Below are 12,393 nucleotides of genomic sequence, written 5' to 3'. Positions count from 1 at the left end.
AGGAAGCTTTCATCTAAATTTCTAGATTTTACATCTGAGATATTAGGAACACCTTGGTTTTTAACTATTTTTGTTGCCAAGGCCCTGTGGGAGGGGTGGGAAATCCACCTCTTTAGCTGCTGTCCCACACCATCACGTGTGGCCCTGTGGCTTTGAGTGGTTGGGGCCTCAGAGGAGCTAGGGACCAGGGTGAGGTCCAGGAAGGCCTGGAGCAGCAGGGAGGAGGCAGGGTGGATGGCACCGTGTCATCCCTCCCTCTGCGGCACTCTGCCCTCGTCCATCTCAGGTGGAAGGGTCTCTGAGTAAGGCCAACCTTCCTGGTCACCCTTCTACCCCTCTGCCCTGTGCACATTGTAGCTGGGTAGGGGCAGGTCTCATCTGCTCCTCCTGTTCTGTCTGCATGGGGGAGGCCCTGAAGTGAAGGAGAAAAGGGAACAGGGCAGGCTTCTCCCTCCGGCCTCCTCTCCCGCCCCTCACCACTGCCTCTGTGGTGGCCAGACTGTGTTGGCCGTGGTGGGACTGAGGGAACCAGTCAGCTGGGAGATGGAGTGAGGAAGAGCTTCCTGGAGGCATCATCAGGCAGTGCAGGCAGGGCATTTCCTGGTCTGGGAGCTACACCTTACATCTAATGTGACAGGACACAAGGAGAAATGACCGTCCACTGGAATGTGGGGAGTTGGTGCCTCACAATGCGAAATAATCCCAACCTCTTTAGTTCCATTTTTCCCCAATGCCAAAAATGAATAACATGTTTTCCCAGAGTCAATTCTGAGCCACGAAGTTAGAGCTTGTCATAGGTAGCTCAGCAAGAACGTACTCATACATCAAATCAGATTCCCGGAAGACCAGAACTCCCCCTAACTAGTTCTGTACAGAGCCAGGATCCTGGCCAACAATACCCATTTAACAAGCACCTCATCAACCACCAATTTACCAGAGAATCTATTTTTTAAAAACTGTTTTATTACTGGCTGTTACATTAACTACATCTAGTGATAAGTGACATTTATCTGTAAATCTTACCAGGGAAATGAGCATGGTGTAATCAGCACCGAATCAGAAGGGATGAGTCAGTCTCTAGTAGATTTTGCTACTTAGAGTTTACATTTAGGGGGCAGCTGACTCTGCATATTAGCAACCTAACAAAAACTACCATAATTATTAGTGAAAATAAATAGTGGTTCAGAACTTTCTGCTGAGTTAATCTCAATCTTTCTGTGGTACTTTATCAGTCTTATTTACCATTTTCATTTATTTTATCAGGGACTAAACTGAACAGAGTACTTAACTTCCTAAAAACCAAACAGCACTGCCTTGAGCCTGTCAACCAAACCAAGTCTTTGCCTTGTTCTCTCTTTCCTCCCAAATCTAGAAAATCTGACCTCTCCCATTACAACCCTTTTTGTCCCCACATTTGCCCTTTCCCCAGATGATCAAATAAGGTCACTGAATATCCTTTGAGCCAAATTTTCTTCTGGTTTAAGGTTGGGTTTCCAGCCTGCCCTCCCTCCTGGTAGGCCTCAGGGTACCCCTTTTAGTCATCCTGTGAGGTGTCGTCGGGGCTCAGCGGGGAGCATCGCCAGTGAGCCCAATGATTTTTATTTATTGACTAATTAAGTTTCATCTCAGGGAAGAAGTATTCAGACTTATGTAAAAGAAGAAGTCAATATTAATTTTTTAAAGGTCATAGGTAATAAAAGGGCATTTTGAGTACAATTCATTTTCAAATACCATTCCTGTGGTACTTACAAACCCATGAATTTCTCACTCTGCCCTCCTAGTAATCATCAGTTTGTGTGCTTCTTTTAAAAATACCAAAGCAAATGACATTATCGATAGTCCACATATCATAAAAATGCTTGGATAAAAATGACAGTAGCATAGGACCACATGCTACCACATCTGTTCATTACCTAAGCACTTTATAACCCAAACAGTAACGAATGGACAGATGCAGTACCATCCCGTTGCTTCTTCCTCTGAGCTTCGAGTGCCTCAGCTCCAAGTGAGCAGGCGTGATGACCTGTGGGTCATCACGCATCTAGACTGCTGGGTCTGGGACTGAAATCTTCAGCAGTATTCACAGAGAGGAACATTTTATTTTCATCATGTCATGAACCCATTCTGACCCCTATGTGAGCCTACACAATATTCTTTCCCAAGTCCAGATTCAATATTAAATTAAAATAGATGTGCAAAAAGAAAGAAAGATCTGCCACCAAAACAGAGCCTACCCCTCCACAGAACCACCAGCTTGGGGGAAAACCAGTGTTCACTGTTCCGTGTCCTCATCCAAGCTCTTAAAGAACAGGCTCACATTCTTCGTGACCCGCAGATGTCCCAGCATGCAGAGGAGCACTAGAAGTGTGCAGGGTGGTCTGCACGCCCACGCCGGGGCCATTCCTCATCCACCCACCTGCGCAGCACCTTCTCCACGTCGGCCCTGTGATAGAGCCTGCACAGCTCCATCAGCTGGCTCACTGTCCTCTGGCTGTTGCGGAACAGGAACTCCAGGGTGGGGCTCTGGGGCCTCTGCTCCAGGAAGCACAGTTCGTCATAGGACATGCCCCATTTGCTTGCAAAATTCCTCCAGTTCTTCACCGTTGGGTGACAGGGATCCAGCTTTATCCTGATCACATCTAGCAAGTCCTGATCATTGAGCAAGTCACTGATGGTGGGGGCCCGGAGTGAGCAGGACGAGCAAGTGCAGTCTTCCCTACAGGACTGGTCCTTAGTAACACCTGCAGGAAGAAACAGAGTTACCCGGGAGGCCTGACCTACGCATTCATTTCTCACCACCTTCATTTTCTGCGGACCTGTTGAAAGCATCAATCAGAGCACACAGCTTTTTCTTAGAAATAGTTCAGAACACTCGTTTCTCAGTGTTCACACAACAGTGTTCTTCATCACAGCCAAAGACAGATTGTTTTACTGGAAGCAGTTGTAAGATTTTATAAAGTCAGTCTCCCTTTCTGACCCACCACTGTAGGATCACCGGTCAGAACGAGGGCTCCCAAGGAGGAGGAGTAGGGGCCCTCAAGGGCAGAGCACTAGTCCAGTCCCCACTGGAACCCGCCCACACTGTGAGCACCTCCACCCTTGCCCTCAAAGCTTTTTAACAGAAACACAGAGTGTCAGGGTGTGATGGATTGAACAGTTCTTTAAAAAATTAAAACTGGAATATCTACTCCATATGCATATTTGAAAACAAGGGTAACTAAGAGTGCCAGAGACAGACTTCAAATTTATGGCCACCTTATCATCCCTTTCTTTATCTATCTTTTCTTCACCAAGGGGCTCCCTTTGAAGGGGAGCCAACTGCCTGGGGCATGTGCAGTGAGTTGAACGGGCAGAGGAGAGCTGGGCCTCCCCACGAGAGCACGCCCCCAGCAGAGGGAGGGAGGGTAGCTTCTCACATCCAGTCCTCCACCTCGTCTCATCACCAGGCTGGTGAGTGGGAGTAAGTCAGTGGGTAAGAAGTCTGCTGCCAAGTCATCTATGATAAAGTACTAAGCAGTGTCTACATAACGTGGCACACCAAGCAGCTTAAATTCTATCACACTGACTCATGAGACCTTTGGATTTGGGTTTTAAAGGCTATTTAGAGATAACTGGCTGGGAAGATTCCGGGGAAGTAATGATGTTCTTGTATTACTCAGCTTTTTGTTGCTGTGACCAACATATCTGGTAAGAACTACTTAGAGGAGGGAAGAGTTACTTTGGCTCATGACTCAGAGGTTTCAACCCAGGGTCTGATGGCTCCACTGCTCTGGGCCCGTGATGAGGCAGAACATCATGGCAGAAGAGTTGGTGGAGGAAAGCTGCTCAATTTGTAGAAGCTGGGAAGCAAAGAAGAAAGAGCAAGAGAAAAGACAACCCCTTCCAGTGACCTACTGCATCCAAGAAGGTTCTACCTCCCAGTAGTCCATTCAGTCATCAAAGGATCAAATCCACTGATGAGGTCAGAGCCCTCATGATCCAACCACTTCCTAAAGCCCCACCTCTGAACACTGCTGCATTTCAACATGAGACTCTGGGGAACATTCCAGGCCCAAAGCCTAATATGAACTGCATATGCTATCACACTGGGCAGAGACCTTCCCAATTTAGGAAAGCGAAGAAGTCAGTATCACTTTGGTCATTAAGTTGAAAGCCAGCAATTCTGTACAAATTCAAAAGCTAAAAAACAAGAGCCATGACAATTATACTCATATTCTTTTACCAAGGGATGTGACCTCTGGGAGTCCAGTTCAAGAAGACTGCCAAAGATATGTACATACATGAACATTTCTATGACACTGTTAGTCATATTATCAAGTTTTTTTCTCTCTTTTCTTTTTTTTTGGGGGGGGGGTGTAACTAGGGCTTGAACCCAGAAGTGCTTAACTACTGAGCAACATCCCCAGCCTTTTTTATTTTTTATTTTGAGACAGGGTCTCACTAAGTTGCTAAATTGCTGAGGCTGGCTTTGAACTTATGATCCTCCTGCCTCAGCCTCCCCAGTCACTGTGATCATAGGCAGCTCAATTTTTAAAAACAACTTGAATGAATAAGACTAGGGGACTAGTGATACATGACTGCACTCTTTGATGGAGTGTGACCTCAAAAATCATGAAAACTACACAGCAACCTAGAAAGTGCTTGTCATGTTAAGCAAGAAATGTAAGACCTAAAAAACATGTACTCCAGGATCAGCACAAAGGGTAGAGACAAGGTGATATCACTATGGAAGGAGATGTGCAGAAATAATAGCCATTGCCTCAACTTGACAAGATGTTTCTGTGTTTCAAACTTTCTCTGGCACACTCTGTGCTTCTGTAACGATTAAACGACGTGTCAACATAGAGAGGACTCCTCAGTAGAGCATCCCCTCTCTTGGCCACACTGTGGCCATAACTCTGAGCCTACACTTCCCCCCTTGGCTAGGACTCACTTCATCTAGTATTCTTTCTTTCTCCTCATCTTTAGCCATTTTCTCTCTCCTTCATCTACAAATATGTACAGGAATCCTCTGCCCTAAAAAATAAGAACCTCAAGCTACCATCCTCTGGTCTCATAATGTTCTAAAGCCACTTTCTCTTTTTCTTTTTTTATTCACTGTTGAACTGTTAGAATAAATATGCAAAACTTGTGGCCTCCTGGCTGCCTCATGTTCTTTTTTTTTTTTTTTAAAGAGAGAGTGAGAGAGGAGAGAGAGTGAGAGAATTTTTAATATTTATTTTTTAGTTCTCAGCGGACACAACATCTTTGTTGGTATGTGGTGCTGAGGATCGAACCCGGGCCGCACGCATGCTAGGCGAGCGCGCTACCGCTTGAGCCACATCCCCAGCCCCATGCCTCATGTTCTTAATGGTCCTCTTCTTTGGCTTTGAGTCCATCTGACCTAGCCTAGCTCCTGCCAAACCTTGTGAAGACTGGACCCAGTTCCCTGCATCCCACTTTCTGGCCAGAGACCAATTCTGATCAGGTAGAAAAATCTGGATCTATGATTACTCTATAGATGCCCTGGGCCTCCTGCTGCTACTGCCTCCATGCTGCCTGGTCTGGGAAGGCCAGCTCTGGAGCCAGGCCTGAGACTCCTCTGCCCCTGTGGATGCAGTATGTCACACGGCAGGGCTCATTTTCTTCTGTGGGTCTCTTCTAGAAGATGGTCAAGCCCTGTCATGTCCTACCCGTGTTCTCCTTCTCCTTGATGTGCCAAGACCCCCTCTGGTTTCTGTGGACCCTGAGGAGCTTCAAAGAGGTACTCAAGTCCCATTCCTGTCCCGCAGCCTTCCCCTTCCACACCCTCTCCATTTGGTGATCTCCACTTCAGCGGCTGCCTACAAGACTCTCCCACCAGACCTCAGGTCCTTCCTTTTGCATCCATGGGACTCATGCAGGCAGCCCTTGGCATACAGCACACGCCTAATCACTGTTTTTACCACAGAGGGGAACAATCGTGTGAACTCTCCCGGCTCCAGAGCTGAACACTGAGAGCTCCTCCAGAGGATGCCAACTCAATGCACCAAACCAGTACTTAAAATCTGCCCCCAAGCACCCAAATGCTTGACTGCTCTGTGCACACCTCCAGTCCCCGGAGTCCTGGCAGACTTTCCATCACATCCTCCACTGCCAAGCCCCTGCCGTCCACTCCACACTGCTCTTCCCGTTTCATCCCTGTGGCTGTCCAAACCAAACCACTTGGTTCCCTATGTTTTGTTTTTTAAAGCTTAATTTTAAAAAATTAAAGCTAATATAATCACAATGTAGAAAAAATCGGAAAACATAGTATTATTATGGACTTTGAGAAACTATGGAAACTCGGGTTTTTCCAGATTTTCACAACCCTGAGCAGTGGTGCAATGCCGACCTTCCATGTGCACATTTGACCACAGCTTCAATCATTTAACCAGCAATAGGATCATGGGTTCAGAAGTATGGGTCTCTGAAGGCTACAGATGCACCTGCTCAGGTCCCTCTCCAGAGGCAAAGGCTGGGCCAGTTTACATCCCAATCCAAGCACATTTAAGGTTCGTTTTGCTCACCTTTAGCACCAGGCTCCAGTTCTAAATATCTCCCCAGTATCATAGGCTAAAAGATCCACTCATGTTTTGTTTCTGTGCTTTTCAATAACACAGGTGCCAGAGTATTTACTGAGTTGGCCAATGTGAGGGAATTTAAAGCTGTCCTTTAAAATCACAAACTGGAGTTAGCTCTCTGGATGACTTAAATAGGGAAACAAGTATTTTTTCAAATACACTTTGTCCTGCTATACTTTAATAGCATGTACTATTATATGTGAAAGGGCAAATGGGGTGAGGTCTCTGGAAAGAAAGAGAAAGATTCAGGATCAAAGAAATCTTTATCAGAAATGGGGAAGATTAAATGATCACTTGATGCCTCTCCAATGACAAGCACTGAGTGGTAAATGATGGTCACTGAATGATGAGAAATGGGCCCTTCCTCGAATTTTCAAAATTCATTTACTAAATGAATATATGAATGAATGAGAACCGTGTTTCTCCGTGGGGGAAAAGGTAGATTGTGCTATATGAATTTTAGAAACTAATGAGGGAAAGGAACGGGCATACAGCTGGTATCTACTGACAGTTAATAAGGACTGGGGGAAAACAGTATAGAATGCATCTTAAAATATAAAAAGATGGGTCACTTCTAGATTTGGAGAAGAGAAGGTTGTTGAAATTTTTAAGTTTTCTATAAAAGCTCATTTAGATTATCTAGGGGCTGGGGTTGGGGCTCAGTGGTAGGGTGTGAGGCACTGGGTTCAATCCTCAGCCCCGCATTAAAAAATAAATACAGACTCTCTAAACATTAGGGTCCTCATTTGCCACATGTGGACACCTGACAACTGTTTTCACTGACATAAAGCAAAGGTGAGATACACTGTTAACTAGTGACAAGTGCTTATGTGAAAAGCCAAAACCCTGGAGACCCGCTGTCTCTCAGCTGGTTGCTCGTGCTAAGGAAGACTTTCAGGGCAGGAAGGGCCAGGTCCCCACCACTGTGGTAACCACTCTTTACCAGGGCCTGCTGTGCACCAGCTCTGTGCAGAGAACTCGCCCTGGACAATCCTGGAGCCTGGGTCTCTGAAGGGTGGGGGTCTTCAAATCCCTGCAATCTAACTGCCCAGAGGCTTGGCTTCTCAGAGCATGCAGCATCTATGGGTTTTAGATTGGTACTCTATGAAATGAAGATGGAGTGATTCCTGTAGCTCACAAGATCAATGGTGAGATCAATAATGAGAAAACATTTTTGTCATTTAATGATGCTAAGTTTTCATTAAATTTTTTTTTTACTTGTACTTGGACATAATACCTTTATTTATTTATTTTTATGTGGTGCTAAGGATCAAACCAGTGCCTCACACATGTTAGGTAAGTGCTCTACCACTGAGCCACAACCCCAGCCCGTAAGTTTTCATTTCTTAAGTAGACAGCAGAAGGAGTCCTCACAGCGTCTCTCAGCTCTCTCTTTTACTGCTCTTTGCCCACTCCTGTCCCAGAGCAGGAAGCCTGGTCCTGCTTCAGGGCCTTTGCACTGCAAGTTCCTTTTGCATGGTCCTTCTCCCTCTCATCTCACATGGCAGCTCCATTGCACTGTTTGGCATAGTAGCAGCACTCACTGCCAGGCACAACCCTGTTACCTTGTTCACCTTCGGTGAGGCCCCTACCACCATCTGACATTACCACTAGTTCCATGTTTACTATCTGTCTCAGCTAGAACATGAGCTCCAAGAGGAAGAGGACTTTGATTTCTAATGTCTCTGTTACTTGCTGGGCACACAGCAGATGCTCAATAAATATCTACTGAATAAAAAATGTAACATAATTAAATGAATTAAAAGTGTGACATAGGGGCTGGGGATGTGGCTCAAGCGGTAGCGCGCTCGCCTGGCATGCGTGCGACCCGGGTTCGATCCTCAGCACCACATACCAACAAAGATGTTGTGTCCGCCGAGAACTAAAAAAAAAATAAAAATATTAAAAATTCTCTCTCTCTCTCCTCTCTCACTCTCTCTTTAAAAAAAAAAGTGTGACATAAAAAAAAAAAATCCAATCAGAAACTTTGTGCAGTCATGAAGCACTATTTAGAAATTTTCAAACTGACAGACACCTATTTATTTTAGTGCTAACTTAGCATAAACACGGAGGAGAAGGGAACCACTGTGTACCTGCAGATTACCTGCACGAACCTCCTGGGCACAGGAACACACAGGCGCCCAATTTGGATGGTCCTGAGCATGCTGAACCTGCATCTCGCTCTCTGACCAGGGAGAAAAACACCTTCTCATGCACTGGTTGTGGGATTAAAGGAGGTAATCCATTAAAGCCCTGGCCCAGCACATGGCAAGTAGGGAACAACGGAGAGCCAGAGAGCCGTGGGTGAGGGATAATAACCCACAGCTTTTGAAAAGCAGTTAGTTCTCAACTCTGGTTGGGGGATGAAACCCACCAACCCCCTCAACCCCCTGGGGGAAATTTACAAAATCCTGATGTCTGCCCCCACCTGCCAAGATCCTCAGTTAATTAGTCTGGGGTGCAGGCATGGGAGCTTCTAAAGTGCCGCCAGGGATGAAAACCCTTGTCTCAAAGATCCTCCAAATTACGTGCTTGGTCAGGAGGGCCTGCCAGAATTCGACCCTGGGATTACAGCCACTTCTCTTTGAGAGATCCCATGTCTGGAGGAGATTAAAAGTCCTTAGAGACATGCAGGGTGAGGGGCATGCATCAGTGGTCCCAGCTACTTGGAGGGGCTGAGAAAGGAGGACCACTTGATCCAGGGGTTCAAGACCAGCCTGAACAGGTTGGGGACAGAGCTCAGGGATGGAGCTCTGCCTACCAAGCACGATGACCTGAGAGCGGTCCCTGGGGGAGGGAGAAACCTGAACAACATAGTGTCCCTTGGGAAGGAGGGCAGGGTGGGGGAGAGGAAGGGGGACACTGATACCTCAGGTTCCGCACTCAGCGACAGATAACAGGGACAGCCTTCCCTGGGAGCATTCCCTCCCCTCCCCTCCCCTTCACCCTTTCTCATACCTATATTTTTACATAATACTTTGAAGAAGAGTTTAAGAGCCAAGCATGTTCATCCACAGGAAGGTCAAGGTTATTTAGAACAGTAAGAAACAGTTAGTGTCCAATAGTGGAACTCTTACCTTTGGGGCTGGCAGGCTGTAAATGCCAGTCAATTAACATTTAACTGGATTGGAACAAGGTTCAAAATTCACAAAGGTCATAATTCGTTGAGCCTAGAAGTAGCTCTAGTCAGGATGTTGGCAGTGGATCACAGTGGACTTAATGGTCTCCCTGCAGGGGAGGTGCTCTTTTATCTTGCACACCCTGGCGTCTCGGGAGCTCTTACTGCGTTGGCGTTTCCCTCCCATTCTCCAGGACCCCGTTAGCTCCTGGCTGCATCGTAATGATGCTCCCAAGGACAACTAGTCATTGAGTTGGTTCAACAAATAGTAAAAATTTTATATTTAGATAGCAAAGTATTGTGGTTCTGAAATAAAATAACCCTATCCTAGGTGTCTATAAATTATCAGTGTTGGAGTCTGTGAAATACCAAGAGGTGTCCAAGTAGTCTCCCACTTCTGTCATGATGCTTAGTAAGGATGAAAAGTCATGCCTTTTTTTGCATGTGGTTTCACATGTGGTTACTATTAAAATGCCAGTTCTGGCTTTGATGATCATTGGATTGGGGCGAACACACACCACAGTATTTGTTAGGTTAGTTTTATGGTATGAGCTGGAACTGATGAGTAATTATTTTTATCTACCAAGAAATGGACCCAAGGGCTTTTGGTGGGTGTTTGATCTCTGCACCAAAGGAGAAATCAACATGATTTCATTCTTCTCTCCTTAAGGAGACATCAAGTTGGCGGCAGCATGGGAGGGTCTCATGGACAAATTGGGTGGATACTGGCAAATAAATCACACTGGGCCTCAATTCTGTCTTCAAGCTGTGTGAAAAAAAATAAGCTCTTCTATATTAAAGGACCTGAGTTAAAATTTAGTGTAGATTTTTACATGAATTTGAATCGTGATTCTGAAGAGATGAGACACAGCAAATATACAAGTGTCACTTCACGGACCTAATTTGAAAAAAAATCACCATCCTACTCTGCATTCAGTTCTATGCGGAGGTTAGTTTTAGGGTGGCAGGTGCCAAATTAATTGAGGTCACCAGAAAGTCATCCTTGAAAAACTGGCGATGAGTACCAAAGCTTCAGGGCATGTGTCCTATCACTGCTCCTCAAAGGGTATGAACAACCAGGGTTTTGTCAATTGTTGCTTCATATTTAAACCCAGGAGTAATGCTTCAGTTTACTGGGCACACTGTGAAATGAAGTCTTCCAATTTGGGGACCATTTTGCATATTATATAATGAAGGCTTACTGCTTTCATGCCCAGATGTTTTCCTTTAGCATATTTGTGTGATAGCATTGTAAAACTCTCGGGCCTCCATTAGCAGGGTAAGCTGAATGGTCACTGCTGCTGCTTTAGCCAGGGCATCGGTAGCAATGCCTTACTTGGGGGCCCGATGGGTGCTGGCTTCTGTCTTCACTTGCTTTTCCAGTGGTATCTGGTTCTATGCTGCATCTTCTCTCTTTCCTTGATGACCATCTGTTGCTATCATTCATCACTCCAATCTAGTCCCTTGTTCACCCAAGTGCCCTCAACCCTGCCCATGTCCCTTATTTTAACCCCTATAGACTGCACAGGGCTTCAAAGGGCAAGAATTAAATAAAAACCAGACCTGGGTTAAGGCCAGGGGCCTTGTCCATGGAAAGTAGCAAGCTTTTGTGAAAAGTGGCTCAGATACTGACTTCTGGGGGTTGGGGTAGACTTAGGCTCTGTTCCAGCTGAAGACTGTGAGACAGCAGAAGTCTCAACCTCACCCTCTCGCAGGATGCTCAGCACTCAACGGCTGCACTACACAGAGATGCATTTTGCACGCCCCAGAGGCAGCCTGCTGCCCAGACCTTGAATTTCATTTACTCCTGGGTGATCCTGTGATGCTCCCAACCACTTACGTATAATAAGAAAATAACAGGGCCTTATGTGCAGGGCTGTCATTCACATTAGTGCCCGGTACCTGGAAGGTGCCCAATTAGTACTTATGAGTACCACAGAATAAAATAAATCTCTCTTAAGGCATAACCCTCATTCAAATACAAAATTTGCAGATCTGTTTTTGCCAGTTTGCATGAAGAACAAAGCCAATAAATCCACATTTCTCACTTATTTGTTTTTGGAAAAAAAGATTAACAAGAAAACAAGCAGGCCAGACACCATGGGAGGAGGAGCTGAGACCTCAACTTGAATCGCACAGTTCCTGCTCCCAAGAGCAACACAGGCAAGCCCACCACACCATTATGTTACTCATTGTGGTGAGAAGTTCAGCCTCCCTGAAAGGCTCCTGTTACTCACTGTTGTGGTGAGAAGTTCAGCCTCCCTGAAAGGCTCCTGTTTCATTCTGAGATGACCACAGCTTGATTAAAGTTTATCTATTAATTAAGAATGACCCTGACCCATAAAAGAACTTGATAGCTATTCCTAAACAAATTTGCTTATTCATTTTTATTTTAGCTAACATGTCAGTGTGGAGGATGTTAGTCCTTTAAAAGTTTATATATATATATTTTAATTAGAAAAGAATAATATGTTCTGGGGATTGATGGGCTCAGCGGTAGTGCATTTGCCTAGTGTACCTGAGGCCCAGGGTCCAATCCCTAGCATAGAAAGAAAAGGGGGGACAATCTTTAAAGTGTCTTAGGCTAGAGACACAAAAGCAGAAAAGGAGAAGGAACAGGGACAACTCGTGACTTAATGCTATAATGCTTGTTTGGCTGCCACTGCTGGGGGAGGAGAGGGAATGGAGGTGGCT

General features: G+C 45.6%; 1 protein-coding gene across 1 annotated transcript in view; it reads right to left on the bottom strand.

The window, feature by feature from the left end:
* Positions 1–943: 943 nt before the first annotated feature.
* Positions 944–12,393, bottom strand: part of Edaradd (EDAR associated via death domain) — a 51,164-nt gene continuing 39,714 nt past the window's right edge. Inside the window, exon 6 of the mRNA XM_013356373.4 lies at positions 944–2,741. Coding sequence (XP_013211827.1) covers positions 2,359–2,741 — 383 coding nt within the window. The 3' untranslated portion in view covers positions 944–2,358. The remainder of the gene's footprint in view (positions 2,742–12,393) is intronic.

The sequence above is a fragment of the Ictidomys tridecemlineatus genome, chromosome 10 (genome assembly GCF_052094955.1).
Source record: "Ictidomys tridecemlineatus isolate mIctTri1 chromosome 10, mIctTri1.hap1, whole genome shotgun sequence".
NCBI lineage: Eukaryota > Metazoa > Chordata > Mammalia > Rodentia > Sciuridae > Ictidomys > Ictidomys tridecemlineatus.
This window is presented reverse-complemented; position numbering and strand designations above follow the sequence as displayed.